Source organism: Mastigoproctus giganteus, chromosome 1 (assembly GCF_048544385.1).
Source record: "Mastigoproctus giganteus isolate SK-2022 chromosome 1, ASM4854438v1, whole genome shotgun sequence".
Lineage (NCBI taxonomy): Eukaryota > Metazoa > Arthropoda > Arachnida > Uropygi > Thelyphonidae > Mastigoproctus > Mastigoproctus giganteus.
The window spans coordinates 103,652,291-103,667,279 of record NC_143575.1 but is presented as its reverse complement, the minus strand read 5'-3'; the positions used below and the strand labels follow the sequence as shown (position 1 = coordinate 103,667,279).

The 14,989-nt window shown below is 37.0% G+C and overlaps 1 protein-coding gene across 2 annotated transcripts in view; it reads right to left on the bottom strand.

The window, feature by feature from the left end:
• Positions 1-3,531: 3,531 nt before the first annotated feature.
• Positions 3,532-14,989, bottom strand: part of LOC150091068 (polypeptide N-acetylgalactosaminyltransferase 13-like) — a 320,974-nt gene continuing 309,516 nt past the window's right edge. For both annotated transcript variants that reach the window (XM_090381577.1, XM_090381584.1), the window contains 4 exons: positions 14,635-14,774; positions 8,180-8,278; positions 6,093-6,227; positions 3,532-4,715 (listed from right to left, as the gene is read on the bottom strand). In XM_090381577.1, coding sequence (XP_090237703.1) covers positions 4,569-4,715; positions 6,093-6,227; positions 8,180-8,278; positions 14,635-14,774 — 521 coding nt within the window. In that variant the 3' untranslated portion in view covers positions 3,532-4,568. The remainder of the gene's footprint in view (positions 4,716-6,092; positions 6,228-8,179; positions 8,279-14,634; positions 14,775-14,989) is intronic.

Here is a 14,989-nt window from a genome sequence, read left to right as displayed (position 1 = left end):
ATTTCAACTGAAAGCAAACTTATTTTACGAAGGAAAAATATCATAATATTATAATGAAAATAATAACTGGGTAACGATTTTCATATCTTATTTTCCTTCCTCGTCATTGCTTTTGAACATACGTTATCATGCGTAAATGACACAGGGACGTCACAAACTTTTTTGAATTCGTGCTTCATATCTAAAGTGTTAAAATGAGTTTCCTGTTTCCCCTCCCCTTTAAGGGTTTAGAAATATAGTACATCAAATTATAATTCAGTACATACGAAATACAGTACACCAAATTATAAATTTAAGTGTCCATAAAGTCCTTGATACTTGATGGAAAAAAGTGACAATTTCTTAATTCATTTATTATTGAAATTTGGTACTATTAATATTCATACACGTGCGAATTCTTGTAAAAATGTTTATTTGATATACTGTGCATATTAATATAAATATTAGTTAAGAGAAAAAGGAAGAATTATCTGTATGATGTCCTGTAGAACACTTGTGCTGATACTCTCTGTTGTTGAATTAACTATGCAAATAATCTAATAATCGACATGAATTCCTCTCACTTGTAGATAAAATCAATGATCTAATGCACCAAGGAATCGGAGGCTCGCAGATCTCAAACTCGACCCCAAAATACATCAAATCACCAACTCAAATCTTTGAGTAAGAGAAGACAATAAGTCCACACTTTATGGATTTATTGTCTTCTCTCACTCAAAGATTTCGGTTGGTGATTCGATGTATTTTGGGGTCGGATTTGTGGTCCGCGGGCCACCGATTCCAGGTTACATTCGATCAATGATTTTGTCTACGAGTGTGCGGAATTCATGTAAATTAATTGCATGGTTAATTCAACAACGAAGAGTATCAAGTGTCCTACAGGACATCATAGAGGTAATTCCTCCTTTTCTTAGCTAATTGATATATAAAGTAGAACGTACTGAGCCATTGCAGCTCTGACATCTATTAATTACATATATAAATATTGTTTTTTTTTTAAGTAATTGCTAATAATACTTCATCACTGAAGATTGCATCAAATATTAATCGTGGTTGCTTATCAAATTGGCATAATCCACGTGAAAAGCATCAACAAAGGTTTAGTAACCTTGAAATCTTTACAAATGAAATACACCCTTTTAAAAAAAATCATGAAAGACATCATGTACAATGCGCCAATGATAGATATTGATTTCAAAACCCTAGTCATCTCAATGTTTAAAAGATTAAGCTTAATTAGAATTTTAAAAATGTGCACACGACTATATCGTATTTTCTAGTATATTCTAGTAACTGCAGACTTAGTTTCGATGAAACAAAACTACACTATTTACAGACACAGAGATCTGTTTTATCTAACACTCAGAAAGTACACGTTACGTGGAAAGAGACCTTGGCAGAGAACACTGAAAAATTCACGTCATCACCTACCCCTCCAGTAGCAAAATAAACTTCAACCCTTGCCGTTAGAATAAACTGGGAAGCGCTCACTTTTGTATTATTCACAGAAACAATACAAAACTATGCGCTTTTAAAGATCCCTGAAGTAACCGTGCTGTAAATACCAAAGAATTTTATCTTCATTAAGGATGTGTTGAAATTAATGAACGAAATGCAACAGAAACTATTTAGAAGTAAATCAACAGGAAAAATGCTGAAATGGGAAAGATCAAAGGTATCTAGTCAGCCAGGCATTGGAAATCGCTTTATGCGATTCTTTTCCATAACTATGGAGTAATAAAATCTTAAAAAACACGAACATTATCCTATTAAAAATCTAACAGAGCCCCAAGCTTACAGGAATCAAAGTTATGTTCGACGTAAGAGGATCATCAAGTTTCATAATGGAACAAAACAATAAGGAAGAAACCGGCATGTGAATGCACGAGGAAGAAGGAACTAAATAAAAATCCAGCTTAACAGCAGAAAATCTATAAATTGTTGTAGGCCAAGGACAGTCACGAATGCCTTTAGAAATACAGTAGGAAGAATAGATTGATAGCGTTTGTTTATTTAGTATTTATACCCAAGAGACTAAAGATATGGGGTGTCTATATTGGATCTGTAAATTGCGTGTAATCTATGGCTGATTTTCCTGTTTGCTGGATAAAAACCTAACTTTCCGAAGGTGGGGGGTGGGGTGAACCCTGGCTCGAAACCGATCAGATTCTTCACCAGTTACTCGGGTTCTTGGAACGAAATATGAAAGATAAATTCTTCACAATTTCCTGAGGTTCAAATTTTGGCCTCTTCCACAATGTGGTTAGCAGCAGTAACCACCATACTAGCACAGAAGAAAAAAATTGATATCATAGTATGAGGATTACATTCAGCCATTAAAAAAAGTAAATAAATAAAAATCGTATGGGAGACGAACACATAAGTCAGAATAGTTTGCAACTAGTAATTTGAAGAACTTTATCGTTATTCAGTATCATATTTAACAGGCACGTGAGCTCGACTGGCTGGCACTACTTTGCCAGCCAGTCTATTATCTTCCCGTCAGTGTAAGCTAAAAGTAATATTAAGTTAATTAAGCAGTGTATAGGTAGAATAGTGAAGTCATAATTACTGGCGGGAGGATATTTAAAAACTACCAAAATGTTTTAATAATAACCTTTATATAGAAATTTATTCCCCTTTCGAGGAATCGAGCAGCATCAACACCTTTCGATCGGAAATAAACCGACGAATTAATCGACGTCTGATGATACTGAAATAAATACTTTATTTACGAATGAGTTCTATTTAAGTATGGCAGTTCAATTTCTATTCTATACTAGGCTCTTTCAACTTTATTAAAAATATTGAAAGATATGGGCATTATTTAGGTCGAATTTCAGTCTTACTTTGCTCACTGGTGAAAGAGCAATCTTTCTAGCGTGTCTGGTTCTCTCCAGAAAGCTGAATATGGTTTGGGACAAAGACATGACACGATTGGGCGGATGGCTAGGCATTGACGGATTTTGATGGCTAGACATTGAGGGATTTTTCTACCGTTTACGCTTTCTTTTCTGAGTAGGTTAATGTAAATTTATAACTTCTGATAACAAAGTCATCATGGTTTTTTTTTAAATTAAAAGTCAAAACATTATGGACTATATATGAAGACCACCACTGTAAACGATTGAAAATAAAATACACAGAAACTACAAACGTTGCTGTAATAGAATTTTTTTTAATATTTTTTTTATTACTTCGGAGAAAGCTAATGATTGTACAAACACTTTTCATATAAAAGGTTGGCACAGTTTTATGCAAGATTTCTATCACCTTTTTCCCCTCTTTATAAAATGTAAGCAACGTGAAAGCACTATGATCCGAAAAAACAATAAATAATTTACTCTTCCATTGCAAATATCATAATTGAGAAAACGTATGGATAGTTTACAGAAAGAAAAAGTAAAAAAAAAAAAAAAAAGACAACAACAACAAAATCTGTTAATTGGAGTTTACAGCAATGCAAACATCTCGTAATAATATATTCGCCCAACGACTGTTATTAAATAATCAACGATGTCTTTGATAACAAAACATAATGTCAAATCTCTTAATATCAACCTCAGAGTTACATACGCCAAAACAGACAACAACGGAGCCAACAGTGGAATGTTACATATTTCGCGTGTGACATCGCGAAGGGAGTCACTTAATAACATCGCGAGAATTAAAATTTTGCCTTATTACACGGGCATGCCCCTGATGTACTAGGAATACATTGTTAGAGCTCCTGACAGTTTATAAAAGGCACTAGAAGCAGGAATGTTGTTCTAGAAGGACTCCAACTAGATGTCCATCTGTAATCAAAAATTTCCCTAAAATTCCGCTCAGGCATTGTCGTTTTATTCGGAGAATAGGAAGAACTGTTCAGCAATTCTTTTCTCCATTTTAATTCCAACATAACCAATAAATCTGAGTTTATTTCATACGTGTGTCACTAGATGGCGCTATCGTAGGACTTCTATGTTTAGGAATCTCGGCAATTGTTCGATTGACTTGCTGGTAAAGCGATTTTATTTTTTGTGATTTTTAAAATGTTTCTCCCTGGAACAAAAACGAATAACGACAGATAAAAACCTTGAAAACACCTTCCACACTGTGTTGACAAAGAGATTCTTCATCACTGTAGGGAATGGCTGAGGAAATAAAATAAAATATCTCTCGAAATGTAGAGTGGCGCAGCATTCTATCTTTGTTAGTGACAACAAGCTCCCATTTTATGGAAAAATAAACGGACGTTCACAATGTAAAAATCGACTTTCCACTCATCGTCAGAATGGACATTTAATAAAAACATTTCTTGGTTATTACTTGCAGTTTTACTTGCTAATAACTGTCGTGTTTATGTCTGAATCACGGCATAAATTACGATAAGGCTTAACAAGTGTGGAGCTCTTCGAGAAATCCTCGGTGGTTGGAGTAAATATCTCAAAGTTTTCGTGTTTATCACTTTCGTTTCGCATTTCTCCATCTCTCTTTCAACACTTTCGTGCTATACCAGCGCTGAACAGTCCTGAAATTAATTTCAGCTCCAAGTTGAAGTGGAAAAGTCATTTCGCCATTGTGATTTAAGAGACCTGCCACTTAAACTTTCCCTTCATAATCCATCTCTGAGATATCCTTCCATCGCAGTCCCGTAGCACAGGAAGAGTTTGATCTCGTTCATCCGGTTTGTCGAGGCACTTGCCGGTGCTTGCATGCTTGATGATTTTGTCCTATTAAAAATAGAAAAACAACAGAACTTTAAAAATTGATCTACCTGCTAGAAATAAATGATAACAAAATTAAAAATGCACTGATATTTATTTAATTTCAAGGGCTAACAGATATCAGTGTTTCGATAGCTCACTTAAAGCTGTTTTGTTGAAGGATTAACTCTGTCCGCCACTATGATCTTGAAAGAGTGGAATATCTTCACCCATGTAGTGATTTTCATAGATGTGGGTGACGAGTATCTTCTTGGAGTGGTCGGGGAGGGGGGGGAGCGATGATTCGTACAGAATTAAATTTAATCCTGAAGATTCTAGGCAACAGTGGAATAAAGATAAGCAATAAGCAAGAGAATATTTTCATAATAAACCATTAATGGAACAACTGTATAAAAGTAAAGGATTGGCTTTATTCCTTTTGAGACTTTCAGTTAAAACAAAACAGCATAAATCCTATTATGCGAAAATGTTTTGTTTGTAGAACTTTAATTTACTGTAGCTACTGCCTTGATAAACCACTATTTCTTACTGTTCGTATGAAGTTAGTGTTCGTTTTTTTTGCGAAAAATGGGTTTGGGTTTAGTCGGAGTTTCAATTGGAATTTATCCTTTTTTGTGAATTCCTTTTATGAGGCTGTCACAGATACCTGGGAGTCTAAAATGCTGATGGAACTGATATTCGGGTGACACTCAAGTCAAATCGACCTAATTTCGGGGAAGTCTAGTTGGCCCGTGAGAGCCAAATCCTCTGCTTGCACCTCCACGATGGTGGGACTGTTAGTAATCCTGAGTATAACCCATGTGCAAATTTGAAATACGGCCCCTAGCATACTGGAGATGACCACTCAGGAACCAATGTAAGCAGGGGTCGAGGAGCGGCGCCCACACCACACGGAGGAATGCCGCCCTTCTGTGTTACCAGGCAACGCTAGGCGGTAGATGATTCTCATAAACCGGTGCAATACTACCACTTTGCTTATTGGAGGCTTGAAGTGGTGGAATCCATGTTTAGTCTCTAGAGCAAAGCTCTATCAACCCCCCCCCCCCATCTTTTCCATCATGCAATATGATTAATGTCTTTTGAGGTTATGATGGATGTCATGGCAAGATCCAATCTTCCTGACATTTCAAGGATGCAGCTCTCGAAATGTAATGTAGAAATGGGTTGCATACATACAACATTATAATTTATGCTTATAAAACTAATACTGCACAAAGCATGATGTAGTAATTAAAAATCATAAATCAAAGTGTTTTTTAACTGGAAAAGTATAAGTATTCTCTAACACAGATTTTAATGCGTGTTTATTTTCTAAAGTTAACTTGTTTACCATTTAAATTAATGGTGACTGAATCAAAATATAGAAACAGAAGCAATTCTTACATCTGCGTTGTAGACCCATAGTTGATTCCCTCCCATGCCATGACACCTAACAAGCTTCACGGGTCCTCTGGGAGACGAGACATCCAGACAGTTGTCATCAGACATGATCTGACGCCTTTTGGTGTAAGCAAAAACCTAAAAGGAAAAACCATTTACGGCTGTGGCTACAGAATATCCATTAGAAATATGTAGAAAATTTTATAAAGCGTTACAGTAGAATCCTGGTTATCTGAATAACTTGGGCCCAAGCGTATTTCAGATAATAAATATTAAATGCACTCTACACGAGCATTTTATTTCAGTAAGCGGTACTTTTTTCACTTTTATTAGGCAGATATTGGTTAAGTTGACCACACAAAAGGAAATAATCGTTGACACTATTGAGATAGAAACACGTATAATCTGTTATACCTACAACATTCGGTTTTATAGGTAAAACATATCATATGGATAACGTTTCAGGTTAGAAATATAAAGTAATGTTTACTGATTCAACATTTGTTCGAAATAGAGAATACTTTATAACGCACAACGGTAAAGTATATCAAAGCAGGGCGTAATTGGTGACAAAATCTGTACGTTGATAAGTCTCTGGAGGGAAACGTTTAGCATTGGTAAGCTTCTTGGGGTGGAGAATTGCAATTCTTTCCCATGGCATCTCAGGCTTATTCTAAAAGTTTCCGTATTAAGGAACTGACGGTTCACGCACTTCTCTGGATATCTTTGGTTTTCCTAAATTCATTAACCAATTTATTTTTATGGACAATAACATTCTTCCCCATATGAGAAGTATGTTATTGTCCTTAAAAAATAAACTGAGGATCAACTGCACCCCAAAACAGCCACACAAAGACTATTTCATCCTCATATCGTAGAGCAGTCACAGTTCCTAAGAAGGGGCTGCAGCCATTAACAGTGCTGCCTTTCTACCACCAAAACTGTCCTTTCCTTTTATATTGGAGGATAGATGTCACACACAATAACATCACTCCAGAAGTAACACCGTCGAGAATCGCTATTCAGTTCACATTTTGACTAACCAGAGAACATCAAAATATAAATCCGTTGTTCACAGTCGCAGCTGCGCATTCAATACTTCATGAATAAACGAACTTTCCTTACGATTAGGTGAGAGGAAAGGAATCTGCAGATTTTCTTGCACAGAATTCCCTTGTTTAGGCTTGCTAGAAAACTTTCATACAGTAATATCTGGGACCGACGAGAACTCAAATGCAAGCTGGTCGTAAAGACATTTTTCTATTGCGTTTAGCTGTCGAGGGCAGATATTTGCCCTCGATGGAAGTTGTTGCCAGAGAACGACCTTCACTTATCCTGCTGTATCTGCAACTATTTCCAGAGCCCTGAGATGACACTTTCAGTAACTGAAAAACCTGACGATCTCCACATCCGATTGGCCATTTCCACTCTCCCAATGGCTCTCCAATACTGGTAGTCATCTACATGGTATCTGTTTGCCACTTTGTAGAGTCCTATAAACCTATCAGAGACATTCTTTTCGCCTAACAGGAATAAAAGTGAAAAATATAATTTAAGCCTACAATGGGGGAAATTTGCACGTTGCAGGCTTCTTATGCATTTCCATTAAATTTTGCCCCAAACAGTGATTATTGAAGCTACAAAAGGTGCAGCTTCCTTAACCCTTTTACGTAAGTAGAGTTCATTCTGTCGACAGAAAATAAAATAGTTATCAACAGTTCTTTGCAGAACGGGGTTGTTTTTCGACGTTTTCAGAAAACCACCATTAATTCGGTTCCAGTGGATTATTTGAATGCAGAAATTACTATCTTTCCTTACAGGATATCCAATATCAATGACGAAAGAGTATTTAGTGGTTCAATTCTCAACACCGACTTTTAATTATCAAATTTATTTACTAATGGGACCTCTTCTGCACTTGGAATGGTTTTATTCATGCTCTCCAACAAGGAACACCCCCTCATGTGACACAATTTTGAATACCTGAAGATTTTATTTCTTGGAAAATCAATTCTTACTTTATATTGTACGGTTTCACAAAAAAAAATTTAAATAAACGACGAAATGCAAGAATTATGAAAACCACTCACCTGGTTTCCACCCATTCCGTGACAATGATTTACGGCAACGTTTTCTCCGTTCTTGCGTCCATACGTGTCGAGACACTTAGAGGCCACCTCATTTTTTATCTGCAACGAAGAAAGGTTGGTCGAATCACTACTCAAACGCTAGCGTGTGAATATTAATGCGAATAATTTTATACGGAATATGAAACTTTGCTGGGGCACTTGAATCAATCTCTTTTGATAGAAAATTCATGCGACTGGATTCACGTTGCATGCTGTGGACAAGCACGACCATGGACAGTTTAATATATAAGCATAAATACAACGGAAAAGTTCACCATAATACTATCAACATCACGACTCACCTATTACTTTTTTCCCCTCTCTTCTTAAATAATAAGTACTTCAATGCTTATTATTTAAGAAAAGAGAGGAAAAAACCAACTCAAGTTGAAAGAACGATATATGCCATTGCTTCTTTTGAATCAAAAACTAACCTTTATATTTAATATGTATAAATTTTAATTAGATTTAATAGAAGGTAGCGTAGTGTAGAAGGTAGCGTCCAGGATTCCAAAACTGATTTAATTTTCTATGATATTATGAAACGACCCGAAGGTTCTCTCTCTTTAAGTACAGGCCTGCTCACAATGTGATCCTCCACTACGCTACTGAGGAGCACGAATGAACCGTGAAGTTAAAAAAAGGGAGGTTGAGGTTTACATCAGGTCATACCATGCAATGCGACCAGATATGACCCGAATTCTGAAATCCAGAAAGAAAAACCCCTTACACGTTATGCGGGGCATACCAAGCATATCAAACAGCGACTAAGTGAGGCCCTCAAGTGTTGCATCTTCTATAGGTTAAGGGTTATATGTTATAAGTTAAGAGTTATAACATAATAAATATTCAAATATATTCACTGATGATCATATCCACATACTTTAATATATTAGTAAACCGCACGGATTAAAATAAGGTGAATTTCCCTAAAAATTAAGAAAATTTTTAGATTACAAAAATACAACTGACTTGTCTTCATATTTATATTTCGCCAAGAGGCTGAAATGGCTTTGCTTAAGAGAATTAAGAAGGTAGTACACAGTTATGAAGCATGCTCGGATGCACTCAGTTAATGATCAGAAGAGCTGAACCATTAATACGCAGCAGTTGCCAGCTGTAACAAGCTTTCAAATGAACTTTAATGCACATTTTAATTCCACTTGTTTGGGGTTTAATTCGTGTAATCCAAGAATATTTTGGTAATGCAAAGTTATAATTCTAATTTCAAATGCACTGTCTGAATATGAATATTATCCTGCGTATTATTCAACATCATCCGATAACATCAGACTGTTTTTTCATAATTTATATAATATTAAAAACAAAGTCAGTTAATGGGAAGTCGCTTTTGCAGCTTAATTTATAACTACTGAATGCGCCTGTTGCTCTTGCTTCATAACTATTATTAATCAAACAAATGACTGCTAATTCGATTTTAGTTGTATTTTGTAATCTGTCGAGCTATAACCTGATTAACTGTAGTAATCTGCCACTGCTTGAACCAGTCTTATATTGCATTAGTTCCACTTTATTAGCTTTCATCAAACCGGCAACTTCTGTGAGGCCTAATTGTAAATGTTCCATTGTAACTGCACTTCCTAACCACCAGATCAATTACTTCACGTCATTAGCCTTATAGTGTCCGCTTCCGAAGATTTAGAGTATCTCAGGCTGCTAACTCGAGAGGAGGGTCATATGAAGGATGTGACGATGCCTCGCTTATGCGGCTTCTCCTAAACACATTTCTTTCCCCAGACGCTGCGTGTTACAGTATTACGGCATCGCATCTCTGTACCCATCTAATGACGACCTCGCTTCTCTAGTTGGCTTCGATCTCATCTCCCAGCCCGGTCCCACAGCAGCCCAAAGGAGGCTAATCATCTTGTTTATCCTGTAATCAGCGGCGAGTCCAAAATGTGCTATCAGCGGATCTGTTCTTTTTTGCCAGACATTTGTTTACTCAAGTATTGTAGTCATTGCCTAACTGACCAGATCCACTTTTAGGTTTCTATTCAAACTTTTTTATTATATCACCTGTAAACTCTACTGTAGTTTCTTTACTCAGATTGGATATTCTTCCTCTATTTAAATTAGATTACTGCATTGTTTGTTGATTAACTTCCAAAGGATACAAAACAATGAAGCCTCATCGACTTAGTTGCTGTGACACACACAAACTAAAATATCTAATGTACGAGTTAAATAAATAAATGGTTTTTGCCTTTCTTTTCAGAGCGCCAAATTTGGTGTAGAACTGGGGTTGTTGATTGGTGTCGTTATTAGCGTTGCTGAGTGCTTAAATTGATTCATATGAAGTCTCTGAAATGACAACGGTACATCTGCGAAGTTATCTGGCCCTCGATTTGAGTCGCAATTATTTTAGTAATATCACAAAGTGATTCGTGATGCTGGGTCCAAATTTACGTACTACGGTATTTGAAATGTCACCTAATGACATTTCAAATACTGAGTGTATCACTGAAATGCTAAATGGGTGTTATCCAAATAGTGTGCATTAACAATAAATCGTTTACAATGCATCAAAATTTAATAGGCCTAGTTTTCTAAATATTACTTTGTGTAAGCTAAAGGTCCAAAAGGAGGCTGGCAATACCTGTGCAGGGTAGTAGAGCGGTTGCAGTCAGCAAAAAAAAAAAAAAAAAAACTGTTACAGCTGTAGTTACCAAAGAAACACCTCTGAACGCACAACTCGTTGTAATTTGTCCAGAATTGGGTATCGAAGCCAACGCAACAACCAAACTGGTTTCACTCTTGTCAGGTAAAAAACAAAAAGAGAAGTTAAAATGTGCACAGAAACACCAACGCGATAGAGGAGGGCTGGAAACAGGTTATGTGGTCTGGGGAATTCTAGTTCCTGATGTTTCATGCTGATAGGGGACAGCAGGAGTCCATGAACCTATCTTATCACCAGCCTGCATTGTTGACCCAATAATCAAGAATGTAGGCTGCTGGTAGCGGTGTAATAGTGTGGGAAATGTTTTCGTGGTGTTCATTGGGCCTCTTGCTTGAGCAATACTTGGATGCGACAAGTTATCTGGAAATTGTTTCTGACCATGCGCATTTCCTATATGGGTGCAATGTATCCATCTGCAAATGGATTCTTTCAAAGGATAATGCACTATATCACAAGGAATGTGATGGAACGAGCTGTAAAGATCTGGGTTTGAATATTCCAATGACACGTAAAAACATCACACAAGGAGATACTGGTTTGGATTCCACAGACGTTCTGGGTGCAAGTGTGGCTGTGTACTGTATCTGTAGATTGCGTGACAGTTGATTGATTTGTGTGCTTGTTGGGTGAAAGAAAAGGTTGCAGTGTAGAGTGGTAGAGTTTCAGTGGTAGAGACGCATATTTGTGAGTGCACAGCAGCGTAAAAATCAGGTAATCAGGTCATGCGATGTGTATGCAAAGAACTGTGCAACATACGAAGGAAATGCCCGGATGTGCGCAGCCCTCTGGAGTGTAGATTCTGTAAGCAGGAGTATCTCTAGGTGAACATTTTTTTTCCCTCATGTAAGTTTTTTACAGGAATAAAATCCGGGAAAATCAACAATTTTAAAGCGGTGCAATCTATTCAAGGGCAATTGCTAGTCTACTGTGCTCCTGCCACCACCGGGTCAGAAATGCCACATCATTAACACAATGTAAAGAGTGAATGATCTTGTTCAGATAAATCGTGTTTTATGGAGCATGAGACACTGAAACTAGTGAATATTAGCGTTGCTACTGCGTACCATAATGCAAGACTGGAAGGTCTTGTGCAACGTGGATGTTCAAAACCTTACAGGCGACCAGAAAAATCTGCATTGGTCTCTGTTTGCAACATCATATGAAGGGTGAGAAGCTGCTTCTCGTCAATTTTTTTTTTTTTTCTAAAGACCAATTATGGTGCTATAGTTTCTAGCTGAAAACAAAGATTGGTTTTCATTAGAAACATTTCTTTGTTTCCGGAGTGCACTGATGTTGCGTAACTTTGCTTTATGCTTTCCTCCCACACACAACTAGGCTACACTCGGAGATTTCATTGCGTAAAGCCCAATCATCTTCACTACAGCTGAGATCATTCGCTGTGCGATTATCATACATTTTGCTTATTACATAAAGCTCTGAAGGGCACGCACTTTCAAACTGACGATAATAAAACTACAGTAACGAGATAGTTTAAGAGTTGCTTGGAAATTAATGAAAGGAAATTGGATGTATTTGAGCAAAGCTAGGACAATGTCTAAACATCTAAGGTGACATTTAGTCAAGTAGCATTTCAATAAGCTCACTACGTCCATCTGAGACCAAAGAACCCCACAATGGATGAGGTCCATTAAAATTTCCTAATAGAAAGATAGGAGACGTATTTGAAAATAAGATTTTCCAGTTCCTGAATTGTACATGGATGGTTCGGCGGACCATCAAGACCATTGTCAATGAGATACCAATTACTATACGTGTGGCAAGCTTCTAATGATGTTTGCAATGGAATGCGCCTGGAGGGACTCGTGAGTACAGCTACTCCTCCATGGGGGCTGTTAATATCAGATCGATCTTTTCTGAAGATAGTATAGTTTTTGACTGAAACGGAGATTTTTGATGTTAAATTCGTTTCTTGTAAGCATATGGCAGCAGGATTGTAACTGTGAATTAATTCATAGATATCATTAATATTGCTTTGAAAACCTCTGCAATTCCATTGTATAGTTTGTTCCATTATTTAGTTTTGTGAGCAGAAAATGAGTCTGTTTTTTGTGAGTGGCTTGTTTATATCTGTCTAATTTTGATTTTCATTTTCTTGAAAAAGTAGGGCGTCCTGAGTCATTGCTTTCTTCCATATCCTTATCGGCATGTACTTCAAGCATATCTTCTTGGTTGGTTGCATCTTCTTATCCATGTTTGATAGGTGAGATTGCTTCACCTCAATTTGATTTTTGTATATTCTCCGCTGGTTGACAATGGGGAAGTCTCTGGGATGGAATTGTCAGTGGTGTATTATTGCTTTGGTTCACTACGTTTGGTGGAGATGGATGCTAAACCGAGAGGACTGATCGAGCCCAGTCTGAGATCGATGTGTTTGGAGGGATGGACACTTCTGTCTGACATTATTGGTGACTATAAGTAGCAGAAGCATAAGTGCATCTTAGCATATTTAATTTTAACTGATTCCTTGCTTCTTGGTATGAAACTTTATTTTCAACTTTATATTTTTGAATTTTCTTCCCCAGCTTCCAGAGATCACAATCTTTGGAGTATGCCGGATGGTTGCTTTTACAATTAGAACCCTGCGGAGCTGGTACCTTCCATTCTGCTTGTGTATGAGTTTTACACCCACAGTTTGCACATGTTGCATCTCCACGGCATGCTGTCTGCGAATGGCAAAATTTCTGGCATTTAAAACATCTTAGAGGGTTCGGGATACATGACCTAACGCGGCAGTTTAAATAACCTGCTTTGACTGAAGCTGGTAGGTTTGGAGAACTGAATGTTAAAATTATACTGCATACCGACTTTTGGGATCATGATTCTTTTTTCTTGAGTAATTTTTTGATCTTTAAGTTTCTGAACTATTTCATCTTCAAGAACGTTCAATAAATCTCATTCAGTGGTCACTCCCTTGGAAGAACTGAGTGTGGTATGTGGTATGATTTGAACTGGGATTCCACTCAAGGATGTGAGCCGTAATAATAGTTCAGTGTCGTGAATTTCTGGTCTCTATTAGTAAATTTCCAGATTGGCGGCGTTTCACCATTTTTGGTGAACCTGGAGCAATTTCCAGGCATCTCTGAATGAAGGGTGAGGGCTTGCCCACAGGTTGTGTTGATAGAGAATGTATTATTCTCTATCAACACAACCCAGGTTATATTTTACCGCAGGTAACCTGGGGTAAAATATAACCTGGGATATATTCTTGTTGTTACTTGAAGGATATATTCTTGTTCCTTGAGGGATATATTCTTGTTGGAACTTTCTGTCCCAAGAAGAATATATCCCTCAAGGAACCATTTATGGGCTATTTTCACTAAGCGGCAAAATTAGTTGGTTTCAGGATAAAGGCAGCATGGTTTGCCCCTACGGAAACTCAAATTTTTCGTCCAACAATGGGCTCATGCATTCTGAGTGTAGGGGCAACCATCCTCCCCCTCCATATACTGAAAGCAGATCCATACATGTAAAACTGAAATTAATATTTAGTATGAAGAGAAGAACTCTCTTTCCGATTATATTAATTATTAGCATTTAAACTGCATTATTTGAGATTGGCAGTTCCGAAGTGCTGGAAAGAAGTGAATGTGGGATTCTGTCATTAGTGCTTAAATTTCGTGGAAGGGTGCATTGGCAAAGGGCTGATTATGTCGGGTTTAGTATAGAAAAATTAAAATATGTTAAGGGGTTGACTTACCTCACCGAGATGATAATAATCCAAAGGCATCTGGGACTCGGGGTAGATGGTTTCTAAATACCACCGGAAAGATTTACAGTTCAGATCGTGGCGTAGCTTTTTCCGTTCTGTTATGTCTCCTGGATCTACCTTTTTCGCAACTAGAAGGCACAAAAGTCTCAGTGTCTAAACAAGTTTCGATAAGACGACTGATTGTATTCACTTCTATGAAAAGCAAGGGTAAATTAATAACTAGGAAACATATATTAATTTTATTACTGCAGAATATACGTAATTAATATTATAAAACGAATAAACACTCAATTACCATTAAAATATTACTACACCTTTTCCCCATAATGGCGAAAAATTAACG